Source organism: Danio rerio, chromosome 14 (genome assembly GCF_049306965.1).
Source record: "Danio rerio strain Tuebingen ecotype United States chromosome 14, GRCz12tu, whole genome shotgun sequence".
Lineage (NCBI taxonomy): Eukaryota > Metazoa > Chordata > Actinopteri > Cypriniformes > Danionidae > Danio > Danio rerio.
In genome coordinates, this window is record NC_133189.1 from 18,366,469 (window position 1) to 18,380,329 (window position 13,861).

The 13,861-nt window shown below is 34.1% G+C and overlaps 1 protein-coding gene across 4 annotated transcripts; it reads right to left on the minus strand.

The window, feature by feature from the left end:
* Window positions 1-508: 508 nt before the first annotated feature.
* mxd3 (MAX dimerization protein 3) lies at window positions 509-13,759 on the minus strand. Of its 4 annotated transcripts, none has more exons than XR_012389418.1 (6): window positions 13,591-13,759; window positions 12,831-12,936; window positions 10,745-10,774; window positions 9,231-9,833; window positions 4,917-5,082; window positions 509-1,839 (listed from the first exon to the last, which is right to left on the minus strand). XR_012389418.1 is itself a non-coding variant. In XM_073921282.1 (6 exons), exons 2-6 carry the CDS (start codon window positions 12,919-12,921, stop codon window positions 1,724-1,726), a joined length of 459 nt encoding a protein of 152 aa, XP_073777383.1. In that variant the 5' UTR covers window positions 12,922-12,936; window positions 13,591-13,759; the 3' UTR covers window positions 509-1,723.
* Between the last annotated feature and the right edge of the window lie 102 nt (window positions 13,760-13,861).

Genomic DNA, 13,861 nt, shown 5'->3' on the forward strand with positions numbered 1-13,861 from the left:
GCACTGTTGACTACAGGAACCTAGTAGGGAAACCCAGGACAAGCAACCATACCAAGAACATTTTCAAAGACAAAAATGTTCTCAAAAAGCTTGATAGGCCTAAATAATTGGTTAATTTAGATGTTTTTAATTAGATATAATTTATCATGTATATGTATATATATATATATATATATATATATATATATATATATATATATATATATATATATATATATATATATATATATGATTAGATAGATAAGATTAATCAAAGTGTAACCTTTTACAAGATATTACCATCTATCGCTATACTTAAAATTATTTTTTAAGATTGTCAGCCTAGAACAATGCATGTTTTAACAATTGATTATGATTTATACTATTTTTGTGTGTTTGTGTTGTGACGTATTTTTTTATTTTTCAAGAGATATTGTATCTCAATGGGAGATTCCTGGTAAAATAAATAAAAATACTTGTGCTACAACATCCAAAAAAATAAATAATTAAATCATAGCGACAAGTGAAATTAAATACATAAAATATTTATTTGTACAAAAGGCTTATGTTGGTAAAAAATAATAAAATGCTACATATGAATACAAGGAGAGACATAAATACAAAGGGGTTCCTGGTCCAATGACATACGAAGAGTTCATAAGGCATTTGGTGTTCAGAACTGTATATACAATGTACATTTCTGCTGTGTACATTAAAACACAATCGCTGTACAAACAACACGAAAGGCATGTTCATATAATAGTTTGCATAATGACAGATATGAGCAGATACTGAACCATTTGCAAATACAGCCCATGTATTTTGTCAACACTACCAACATACTGAATTGCAGTTTAAAGTTATGCGTTAAAAAACAAACAATAAAAATAATGAGGAAATGTTCACATGAGCAGACTAACACATTATAGGGGAAAGAGGATCCAGAAAATCCACTATACAAATAAAATTAAATCCTAAAATATATATATAGAATAAAACACTTCATTGTTGTCTGCTTCTGAAACATGGGCTCAACATAATAGCTTGTTTCGGGGTGTTCGAATAGCACCGACTTTCATTCACTGGAGTGAACCTAAACAGTAAATAAAGGTGAAGTAAAAGTGAAAAGATGTACCATCATCCCCCACAAACTTAAACGCAAACATAAACGCAAAAAGAAAACATGAATTGCAGCACAACCTTTGAATTAGCCTCCCCGGTTTTCCATTAGAACAAAAAAGTAACATCAAAGTTTGCTGAAAGCAAATGAATGGACATAATCGGCAAACAACACACATCGCAAGTGCTCATGCTTTGTGCAACGTATTAAAACTTGACATGAAAGAAATTTAAATAAGCGGAATATTTAAGTGCAAGCCAATGTGTACTGCAGGCTGACCCTGAAGTGAAGCTCATTAGCTGGATAGAAAACAACTAGCAAGCACAATGTGATCATAACAAGTCCTCCAAAAAAACCAAACAAATCATTCCGTTGAAATAAATCATCAGCAAACTTGTTACACTTGAATCTCATCGAGTGTGTAGCAAACTAGAGCACCATAATGTCGTTCGTGTACAGAATACACTGCACTAAAGAAATTCCAGTCGTGCTTATAGGAAGAAGTTTGTGGCTGATGTTTTTTTTTTTTTTTTTTTAAAGTCAGCAAATGTAAGGCTGTTCTGTGATAATGATGGTAAAGACCATCAAACTTTTCGGGGTTTGGAGTCTGTCGTCCTCTTAAAATCATAACCAGGCGTGATCCGAGGTAGAGTAGCTGTGGTCCACGCCCGCATGAGAAGAACCCAGAGCATCAGCCTCCAGAGTCCAAACCATGCTCTCCACGTCAATCTCCACATCCTCTGCAAGAGTAAAAACACTTGACATCAGCAATTTAGATGACTGCAGGCTTCCCACTTTAAACTAATGATCAAATCCCCTGTCTTTAACTGAATAAAAAGCAGAACTTCCATCATCTAGAATGTACAGAACAACAGGCAGCTGTTGTGTTGAGCAGCCCCCTTCACAATTTAGCGATTCTGCAAATGCTAGATTTAAAGTCAAATTTGGCACAAATTGCAATTATTGCGAAAAATTTGGTCACACTGTAATAGAGTAGAGGAACTGTGACGTCAATTTGTATGCAAAAACCAGGAAGCGAGTTAGCATTTTAGCGGCTCTGGTTCCCTCGTCCCAAAGTCAGTAGGCTTTTTGAATGGGATTTCGATTAAATGGCTTAAAGGTGCAGTAGAAGACTGTCTTCAGGAACATTTTTTGTTTTGCTGGTTTAAAATCGCTTCTCAGTTCAGTAGTAATGATTAAAGTAAATGATCTAAATTTATTTATATGTATTTTTATATTCGTGGTCAGGCATAAAACTCAAAAATGTTCATGCAATTAAATATTGTCGGGCTGACATCTCCCATAATTCTGCTGAGTAGGTCAAGCTGTCTGTCAGCAAATGTAGATTCGGACTTCTTCGCATCTGTTCACACAGATCCGCCATTCAGGCGTGCTAGCCTGCATGAGCGCTGCACGCTCACGAGACAATCACAGACGCGGTGAAATCAAAGGCTGAATTGAAACTTTTGAATATCCTGAATCAATATTGGAGTTACTTTTGCACGCTGGAGGAAGGACGACACCATGGCTGAAGTATTTCTGTTAGACAGGTAATGTTCTGTTTTAAAACGATTTTAGTCAGGCTAAGCTTATGTTAGATTGTGTTGTGATATATATGGCTTATATATCGTGTATATCGACGTGTTGTTCAGCCACTGAAATCTCCCGGCGAAGGACTGATGTGACTATTTTTATTCTTATAAGGGATGTTTTACATCATCGATAATGTAGGTTTTTTTTAGTTTAACAACAAAACATCAGTAAATGGCGCTATTCTGACTAACCTGCTTTATTGAGCTGAAGTTGCTTTTATATTCACATTGGTTCATTTTTTAACAATGACAGCCTTCCTATACTGTTTACCATGCTACTCTCAATATTAGCTCAGAAATAGCATGTAAGTGTGGATTAGTAAGAAATGTAATTCCTGCACTCCAGCCAAACACTAACTGGCAAATGACATGAACTAGTGGGTTGTCTGCTGTTGTGACGCGGTGAGTGCGGTCGTGATTTCAGGAGGTGTGGCTTTGAATTACAGTCTAAATATCCTAAGCGGTTAGCATTTTGGCAGATCACCTACTGCACCTTTAAAGTCTGTGGCTACCACAAACTGAAGATACTTTCACGTTTTATTCTACGACATAAAACACTTCACTATTTTTAAAAAATCTGTTACACTTTTTTAAAAAAAGACGGTTGCCATCAAGTTGCTAAATGGCAATACAGGCAATGTCGGAGACATTATACGTCCTCGAGCTGAACTGGTCTGGAACACAGCCTGCTTTTGTTGGACATTTGGATGTTATTTAATAAATGGTATTTTATAGTTTATAGTATTTTTCTTATTGAGAGTTTATATTGTGTGTAGATAATGCCTTCACTTGTAGAGAGCATCAAGACAGATTCATTTGTTTATCTTTTTTTTCTTTTTCCGGGGTTTTCACCTTTAATGGATAAGACAGTAGAGAGTATTCACAGGAAAGCATGGAGAGCAGAGAGAGGGGAAGGATCAGCATAGGACCGCAAGGCGGGAATTAAACTTGGGTCGGCGTGAGCACCAGAGTGCATATGTCAAAGCACTAACCAATACACCACTGGCGCGGATGTTGATCATTTAATTTAATAAAATGATTTTATGGGATTACTGCTTACTCTTAGTAATGCAAATGTGTGAATAAATGTGTAAAAATACATACATATTAGCTATCATTGTAACGTGATCAATTGTTTTTTTTTGTTTTCACCTGAACACACTTATCTCTGTCATAACTGCATTATTTACACTCCTCCTTAAAATTCATAGCATATGTGACTGTGTGATGATTTTCAGGCTTTTGATAGACTTGTTCTTCATTTCTGTCATGTTACTATGATAAGCGGGCTGTATGCATGCACGTGATACCCTAATTTAAATATATCTTATGATAATCCTATATAGCCACATTTAAAAAACATACAGTACGTGTTTTTAAAACTTTTATAAGAACCAAATCAAATGTATCACCCATGTTAAAAAGGCATGTAGGTCTATATACAGACATGTTTTTCACATATTTGTGTTTGTTTATAAAAAATAGCGTGGATTATAATAAAATAAACAGAGATAGTAAATCGTTATCATGAGCCATTTTTCTTAAAATAAACTTGAAAAGTTGTCTGTAGCAGGGTGGCGCTGGCGTCACAGATGAGCATCCTGAAGGCACTGTAGCCCGTTTATAGCCTTATGTTAGCTTTTCAATTCTTGTTTTCAATAATTTTTTTTCCCAATTTATGTTTAACAAAGATTTTTTCAACTCATTTCTAAACATAATAGTTTTAATAACTTATCTCTAATTACTGACTTATTTTATCTTTGCCATGAAATAATAATTAGTAAATCATTTTTTACTAGATATTTTTCAAGATGCTTCTATTCAGCTTAAAGTGACATTTAAAGGCTTAACTAGGTTAATTAGGTTAATGAGGCAAGTTAGGGTAATTTGGCAATTTACTGTATAATGATGGTTTGTTCTGTAGACTATCAAAAAAATAAAATTGCCCTAACCTTAAAATGTTAAAAAAAATAAAAATAAAAACAGCTTTTATTCTAGTGGAAATAAAACAAATAAGACCTTAATGTTACACTGAAAAAACTAATCTATATCCTGAGGGAAAGCTTTCTTGAGTCAAGCTTGACGTTGAGTCAAATAAACAGCAAATTTAAATTTCCCATTTATTAGCATATTTTAGCCAAATTACTTAAGAGATTATTAGCCTAATAGAAACATTTAACCCTGACAGCTCATTTTGAGAATCTCTGATGTGGTGCGATGGTCACCTCTCTCAGAATCAGATCTCTCCGAGGACACGGCTGAACCGAGGCTGTCGTTTCGCATCCTCTCAGATCCGCCCTGCAGTTTCTCTAGCCGTGTGCGCAGTTCTCTCTGCTCCCAGCGCAGACGGTCCTTTAGCAGCTTGGCACGCTCGTCCTGCTCCTGCAGTTTCTGCAAACCCACAGCAGGACACACATTAAACCTTCTGCATCACCAGGATCAATTAATGTGATTCCAAAAAAACGATATGCAACATAGCTCTTTGATGGAAGACCAAAACCCTAAACCATTTATAGAACATACTGGTTCTTACACATATACAATTCCAATTTAAGCACTGCATTCCACTGTGGTAAATTATATATTTACTTGTGCTGACAAATTATTACATTTAGATAAAATCACATTAATAATAAAGATTTGCATTTACTTAATATGTGTGCAGGCACTCGCTAAATGTGTTTAAATATGGTGTACATATAAATAAAAAATATATAAAATACAAAACAAAAATAAAAAATAATAAACCCAAATATTTAAACGTTTTTACAGTTAAAATCAGAATTATTAAACCCCGTTTTTTCTTTTTTAAATACTGTCCAAATGATGTTTAACAGAGCAAGGAAATTTTCACAGTATGTCTGATAATATATATGTTTTTTTTCTGGAGAAAGTCTGATGCGTTTTATTTTGGCTAGAATAAAAGCAGTTTCTAATAAAAAATAAAAAATAAAAAAAAAGCATTTTAAAGGTAAAAATGATTAGCCCCTTTAAGCTATATTTTTTGATGGTCTACAGAACAAGCCATTGTTATACAATAACTTGCCTAATTACCCTAACCTTCCTAGTTAACCTAGTTAAGTCTTTAAATGTCACTTTAAGCTCTGTAGAAGTGTCTTGAAAAATATCTAGTAAAATACTATTTACTGTCATCGTGGCAAAAATGTGTCGAAAAAAATCTTCTCTGCATTAAACAGAAATTGGGGAAAAAATAAACAGAGGTGCTAATAATTCTGACTTCAACTGTATGTATAATTTGTAATAAATATAAATGTTTAATTTATAAATAAATAACATTTCATAAATATAAGTGTACACACACAAACACTTTTACGGTCCTATGTATGTGCCTGTATGTTTTGCTTGTGCACTCTCTTTCCTTCTATCGATCTTTCTCTCTGTCAAAGTTCTTAGGATCGCCTACTTCAGTTTTCCATTCGTCTGTGAAGATGTCAATTTTCTTTACTCTGTGATGTATTCACCTTCACTGCCAATCACAAAGGAAGCCTAAAGTTTAAAGGAACACAAGTGGGGAAGCTTGTTCTCTTGCTTTTGGTCTTGCTTGCTTTTTTTTTTTTTTTGCTCTGTGTGTGTGTTTTTTGGCTTGTGTTGTGTGTGTGTGTGTGTGTATGTATGTATATATATATATATATATGATATATCTGATTATTGGTATTTGAACTCCCCTGGGAATTAAGGAGGTTGGATGTCATGTCACATACACCACGCATAATACTCGGTCACACTTTATTTTGATGGTCGGTTTGTTGAATTTAAGTTACATTGCATCTACATGCCAACTAATTCTAATTAGATTACAAGAAGACTTATGTTGGGTTAGGGTAAGTTGACATGCACTTGCAAAGTTTCTTATCGTCAGTTAAATGTCTGTTGAAGGAGCAGCATCAGCAGATTATAAGAAGACAGTCTACTAATACTCAAATGGACCATCAAAATAGTTACCAAAAATTCCACTGTCTAAACACACCAGTTTAGAAAGAAGCACTACTCGCTCAAGTTTTTGTATGTATTTTTGTTAAAAGTATAGTTTAGAAATGGTGTGCAATCACTGAAGATGATTTGTTGGATTATTTTCTATTAGGTAGTTTAGAGGGCAATTTTCAGCTAGTTTGGAGTTTTTGTTATGTTGTTTTTGCTTGACATCCTCTTTTTCCCGAATAACATAATTTCTTTTTTTTTTCTCTCAATTTTCTTTTGTAAGATTGCAACTAGTACATAATATTTTTGCTGTTTAACTTTTCACTTTTGTAAATAAAGTAATTTATTTTTGCATTATTTGGTCATGGTTTTGCTATTTTACCTCACAACAAACAGAGTCACATCTTTAAAATCATCTCTCTCTCTCTCACACACACACACACACACACACACACACACACACACACACACACACACACACACACACACACACACACACACACACACACACACACACACACACACACACACACACACACACACACACACACACACACACACACACACACACACACACACACAAATAATTATGCACAGTACACACAAATATATTATATAAATATATTCTGTTTTGTAATAAAAAATATAGAGATTGATTTTCTGACAGCAGTTTTTTTTTTTAGAAACATACATACTTCATCACATTATATCAGAGAATAGAATTCTTACTATATAAGTAAAACCTTAATTTGTTTCCCAAGTCCAACATAGAATTAGTCATTTATGCTCTAAAATAGAATTCAATCACATGCTAAGTGTGATTTTTTATTTTGTTTTAAGTAATTAATTAGTATTAGTTACTAACTAACAACAATCATTATGAAAGCAATACATTTTCAAGCAGTTTCAAGAATTTTGATTTTTTGGGTTTCAAAAAATTTAATTTTATGTCATTGTATAGATATCATTAATTAGATCGTCAAATAGTACTGCTATCCAGAATTAGCACTTTTAGTTGCTTTATCCTGGTAAAAAAAAAACAATGGCTGTCAATGGAGCGGTTTTGCTCTCAAGATGGTCATTCATATTGGCTGTGTGACATCATGTGAAAACAATGAACAGATAGGTTACTCACTCTAAAGCAGTAAAAAATAGCTCAGACAGCAGGTATTATAGAACATCTTCTAAACATCTTCAAAACCATTAATCGAGATAAACGGTTATTCCATTATGTACCGCCCCCTTTCCAGATGTAAATATTTGTTGCTCTTAAAAGCGCAAACTAAACCGCATGCTCCTGTGTGTGTGTGTGTGTGTGCAGCGCGCACACAGTCAGAAGCATGCAGTGAGCATTTGGTCTCAGTCGCACACTGTGACGAGCAGAGCGCACACACATCTAAAGTCATCTTAATGTGAGCGCTTTAATGTTCAAATAGGTGTCAAAACGTGGTGTTTAATGACTATTCATATAAACCCTCATTTGTGTAATAAATAAGTTGAAGGTCAAAAGAAACGTGAAAGCTAAACCATTAAAGTGACAGCGCACTTTTCCTGATGCCGCCTGTTTCCGTCAGTGTTAATCAAATAACAAAAGGAGAAAATTCCTCGCTGGTCTTGACTGAAAGACTTTTGTAGCCAAAGTGTTTTTCTTAAAGTGAAGATGCTTAAAGCACAGTTTGAATTTATTTATCTTTCCTTTGCAGGGAGGAAAATAAATAATAATATTGAGCTTAAAATAGGTTTCAAAATATTTAAACCTGCTTTTATTCTAGCTAAAATATAACAAATAAGACTTTCTCCAGAAGAAAAAAATATTATAGGAAATACTGTCAAAATTCCTTGCTCTGCTAAAGATCATTTGGGAAATATTTATTTAAAAAAAAACTCTCATATGCGCTAATAATTTTGACTTGAACAGTAATCGTTTTGAATAATCGTGATTACAATTATGACCAAAATATTCATGATTATAATTTTTCCCAAAATCGAGCAGCCCTAGTAGCCACTAGCAAACCATTTCAAATGGACTCAAGTATTTCACTGATTTGTTTGATACTTCCCCAATAATGTATAATTGCTTTAGTCAATTAGCTGTCCTCGCCTAAACTCTTTTCCATTTGTGCCTGTTTTTGTTGCTATTGAAATAATAATAATAAAAAAAGTAAAATAAAAACAAAACAAAAGTATTATGTAAATATCGAATTAGTTATCTGCTTTAGTGGAACGTCATGCGAAGCAGCTTCTGTCCAAGTGCCATATCAAACAAATGGTAATAATAAACATTTACAAGGCAATGTAATACTGTCAAAAATCACAATCGCAATATATACATCCATGCCTATTATCAGATACTTTTTTTAAATAAATTGTTACAATATTTGGGTCTGAGATGCAGCAAATCCAGAGATCTGAACTCTGGAACACCATGATTTTATATAAAATTCCCTTTAATGTGTGATATGACTAAAAAGTGGTCATAATGGAATATTTTTTTTCAATTTAAATGAATAGCAGCTTGGACCAGGAAACAGTATTTCATACGTCACTGATATATTATGACTTGACAAGCGGATAGAGATAAATGAAGGCGCTTTTCCTACCTACATGGTGCGTGCAGTTCGGTACAGCTCAGTTTTGAGGGCTTTTCCACTGCATTCAATAGCTAGTACTTTTTTAGTACTGTCTCAAGGTTCTAAGAGCACAATATAAATGATCAAATTGTGATATGTACTGCTGTATTGTTGGTTTGCATGACTAAATCGTTTTTATACCACCACTACAAAAAGACACCTAAAATGGCAGCTTTGTGGTCAGCAAAATAGGTCCACACATTCTAATTTCATTGTTAGCTTTAGCCAAAATCTGGATCCAGATAGAGCTGGATGATATTTTTCAGGAAACCTCACCCAAACACACTCGAAAACCTAAACTAAAACGAGCTTAGCCAGGCTGAACTGTACCACATAGCAGTAGTGAAGTTGCTTAATTAGTTAGTATTTCTTACAATAAGAGGGGGAAAACTCATTTAATCCTATCTTTTTTTTATAATACCATTGCTATTTTGCTAAAACAGGTCAAGCTGGCTCACCTTGATATGCAATTGTGCTTGCCGGAGCAGGTTCAGGGTTGTGTTTCTTGATGAATCTGAGGACAGAGGAACCTGCTGCTTCAGCTGCTCCAAACAATGTCTTAACTGAGCTCTCCTACAACCACACACACAATATCACATGTCCACTCCAAAGTTGAAAATTTTATTTAATACATAAAATAAATCTTAATCTTCCAGCCCATGTGTGAAACAATAAAATAGTAACAATTAAAAATAATCCAAATAATCCATGATCAAAATGCAACCTGTAGTTTTTTTCTCATAGATGATTGTGCCTCAAAGGCTTCAGACAACACACAATAGCAAAAGCTTTTAGGTATCACTTCATTTAGCTGGTCCCTGTTGGACATTTTGTTGACTAAAAACTACATGCTAAATACTTCTTGTTTAAGTATTAGTAGACTGTCTGCTTATTATCTGCTGATACTGCTCCTTCAACAGACATTTAACTGACTATAAGAAACTTTGCAAGTACATGTCAATTTACACCAACCCTAACCCCAACCTAACGGTCTACTTATAATCTAATATAAATTAGTTGGCATGTAGATACATTGTAACTTAAATTCAACAAAATTAAAGTCAAAATAAAGTGATATAAACGAATATAAGAAATTTTCATGGTCTGTATTTTTCACTATCTGTATTTTGTACTGTCTGGAGCCAACACCTAAGCTTTTCACTCATCATAGCACACGTGCTGCTGATGATGTGACAATAAAAGTGATTTCATTTGATATGCATGCCTTTTTATCTTATAATAAACACATACTTTTATCTATTAGTCAATTACCTCTCTCTAATAATCAAGACGAAATCAAATCGATGCGCGAGCACTATAAAATCAGAATGACTAAATGTGTTAACTCAAGTTAAATTACTTTTTGCACTGAAAAGACCAAACATGCAGTAAATTTTCAACCACTAGTGGACACCGCCATTGGAAACTGGGTAGGTATCTTAAATAAAATTGCAGAATTTAGACAAAGAATGTGCAAAACTTACCTGTGTTTCTCCAACTCGTTGTGAACAGACCTAAAACAGAAGCAAATAGCTTAGTATTACCATAATAGTTCTTCATATTATATCAATAACAACATGAGTGTGAACTCCGTAAACAAAAACTCAACAACAACAAATTAAACAAAAAAAAACAACAAAAAAAAAAAAAACACAGATGAAAGATGGGCATTGGATTCTATTTTCCTTTTCCACAATTTTAAAAAAGTGCATTTTAAAGAGATAGTTCACCCAAATATAAAAAATCTGCCTTGATTTACTGATCCTCTAATTGTTCCAAACCTGTTGAACACAAAAGAACACTTATTGAGAAACGAGAAAAAGACAATCTCAATGTCTTCTATAGTGTTCCTTCTATGGATGTCAACGGATACATTTTTCTTTACAACAACCTTCAGAATATCTTGTTTTGTGTTCAACAGAAAATGAAATTCTTATAAGTTTGGAATTACTTGAGAGTGAGTGAATGCAGTTCTTTGGGCTAACTACCCTTTTAAATAAATGGATGAAGCACTTGATTCACCAGAAAAAGGATAGAAAATTGGACATTTCATGCATTCATCTGTTGCATCTTTAAGACAAAAAAAAAAAGTTAGATCCTTGGAAGTAAAAACTTCACTATTTCTCTTTACCAGTAAACAAATTTTGACAAAACTGAGAATCCTGTAAAGACAGAGCCGATGTGACTCTGTTGTTATCCATTGTACATATACATTTTTGATTTACATATTTTTTCACATTAATTAAACTTATTTTTAAAACAACCATGTAGGTATAGGCTGCATTAAGATTCTGACAGTACGATAACCTTAAATAAAAATATCAAGGAATTGTGATTACTGCTCTAATATACGATTTTTAAAATGTCTGGGTAAAAAAAAAAATCCTTTGAAGACATTATATTTTATTTTGAGAAACATTTAAAACATTTTGGAGCAGTAAGCATGTCAGGTTGAATAATTCAAATAAATCATTAACTTCTGCTGTCTTCATTATTTTCAAAAACACTGATTTATTTACAATTTAAACTGCATCTTTGGATATCTTTTCTGATGGAAATACTGTTGTCTTAAAAAAAAAAAAAGTAAATTAAAAATCTTAAATATACTAAGGGAACGGTATAGCAGAACATTTTGGCGGTTTTAAAACCTTGAAAAACGACGGTTATGGTCCCATGCCTACTACCATGTTTAATAGAAAATTTACATACAATAGCAGAATTAGCTGTGAAGCCATTTAGAAATTGTATTTAGTGGGCTAAAAAGCTAAGTTTGTCTATATATTGTGATTTTCCTCATAGCTGATTAGTTTGTTTCACTGCTAAATAATAATGTGTTAGCAATACCTAAACCCAACTACTACCTTACTAACTAATAAGTAGTTTACTGAGCTTAAATTCATAGATAATGACGTGTATTATTGTCAATGACTGAGTATTTAAGCAGCACAAGTTGAGGAATCACGACAAAGGCACACAGCCGAAACATTTGTTATTTTCTTTTCCCTTGTGAATTAAGAAATTGTTCAGTAAATGAATCATTTAAAGAAATTAGGTCAAAGCACCAAACTTATCCGGTAGAGTGTGGTGATTACATTTTATTGTACGTTAAAATGACGTGTGACAGCAAAGACTTGTACAGGAAAATGAACAGGAAAAATTTCCAGAACAGCACTGCTGAAAAGCGGGCGAGCACCACTGCCCCATTTCACATTACAGAGGGGGAGGGGCTTTCAGATGATGGATGACATAATAACCCCCAAAAAATAATCAACTAAATGGTAACGCACAGAGAACAATAACGTTACACGTGTGTTTAGTACACGACAATGTTTAGCGCGTCGTTTAGTTAGTTTTTGCTTAGAACAAGATAATAGTGTTTAGCGTATAATTAGGACAAGTGTCCTTTTTGGATGAACTACCGTTTTAAATCAATCTAAATGACATGTAACAGTCGATGTAAACACTATTAAATAAATCAATAATCCTATTATTTAACAGGGACAGCTGTACAATAGCTATATATAGGGACAAAAGAACGGGGGCGCGTTCGTCTGTGCACCTCACACTCACCTGCTGTTCCCTGGTGATGAATGGCTCTTTGATTTCTGCTTCTTTCTCTTATCAGAAACTCCGTTACTGTAGAATGGAAGAACGGAGGCATAACCGTGCTCAGCCTCTAAAAAAATACAAATAGACGAGTGATCAAACGACCAGCCCACTTCCTTTCATTATAGATCTTTATATGCAAGCTTCAAATAAGTCGTTCTATACAATATATCGTTAGACAAAACAATAAACAAAAACCAAACAGTTTAATAAGATCAGCATGATTGTACTATTAGTAACAATGGTAACGTTAGATATCAGCTTTACGTCAGCATCTCATCAAATCAGCTGTGTGAGAGACCGCTTTCTGATTTTGGCGCCATCGACCTATTTGACATAATTTAGAAATAAACTAATTCCGACTTGATTACATGTGTTGTTTGGTAAATACGCGGAGTCTTTGTTGTTGTACTGTAACTAGCAAGCTAACGGGCAGCGCTGCTATATTTTCAAATCTATGACGATTTCGCGCCTTTGTGTACAATACAGAACTGAAATGTAGGTCAGCCAGCCAAACATAATAATATCAACAATAAAGCCCTGTTTATTACTCCACGAACACACAAATAAACATTTGCGACAAACAAAACACGCACAATGCGTATGTGAAGAAATAATTAACGCAAACATGATTAGATTTGTAAACACAAGCAAACAGCCGACTGACCGAAACGGCTTCGGTTTCAATGCAAACAACATGAGAAAGAAACGGCACTTTAGTTACCTCTTTCCCTCCGCTCCAAATATTCAGCTGCCTGCAGAAGCACTTGGATGTTGCACGTATTTACCTCCATTTTCGAATAATAATGTTGTTTTGAAAGCGCCAAGAGCGACTCTGATCTATTGAAGCAAAGGAGAGTTCGGCTGATCCAGCTCGCCACGTCATACGCGTCAGAGTCATCACGCCCTCCTGCGCGCTCACGCGACCGCTCCCTTCATCTGACACAAAAACATCGACAATAATTCGAGGATTTGCGCTTAACTGTCGATACGAG

What these genes read in the sequence shown, in the direction of transcription:
- mxd3 (XM_073921282.1), bottom strand. Translation starts at nt 12,921, where the DNA reads ATGCCTCCGTTCTTCCATTCTACAGTAACGGAGTTTCTGATAAGAGAA. An exon ending in AACGAGTTGGAGAAACACAG is followed by an intron (nt 9,775 to 10,744) that starts GTAAGTTTTGCA and finishes CTCTGTCCTCAG; the next exon opens with ATTCATCAAGAAACACAACC. An exon ending in GAGATCTGATTCTGAGAGAG is followed by an intron (nt 1,840 to 4,916) that starts GTGACCATCGCA and finishes TTACTCTTGCAG; the next exon opens with AGGATGTGGAGATTGACGTG.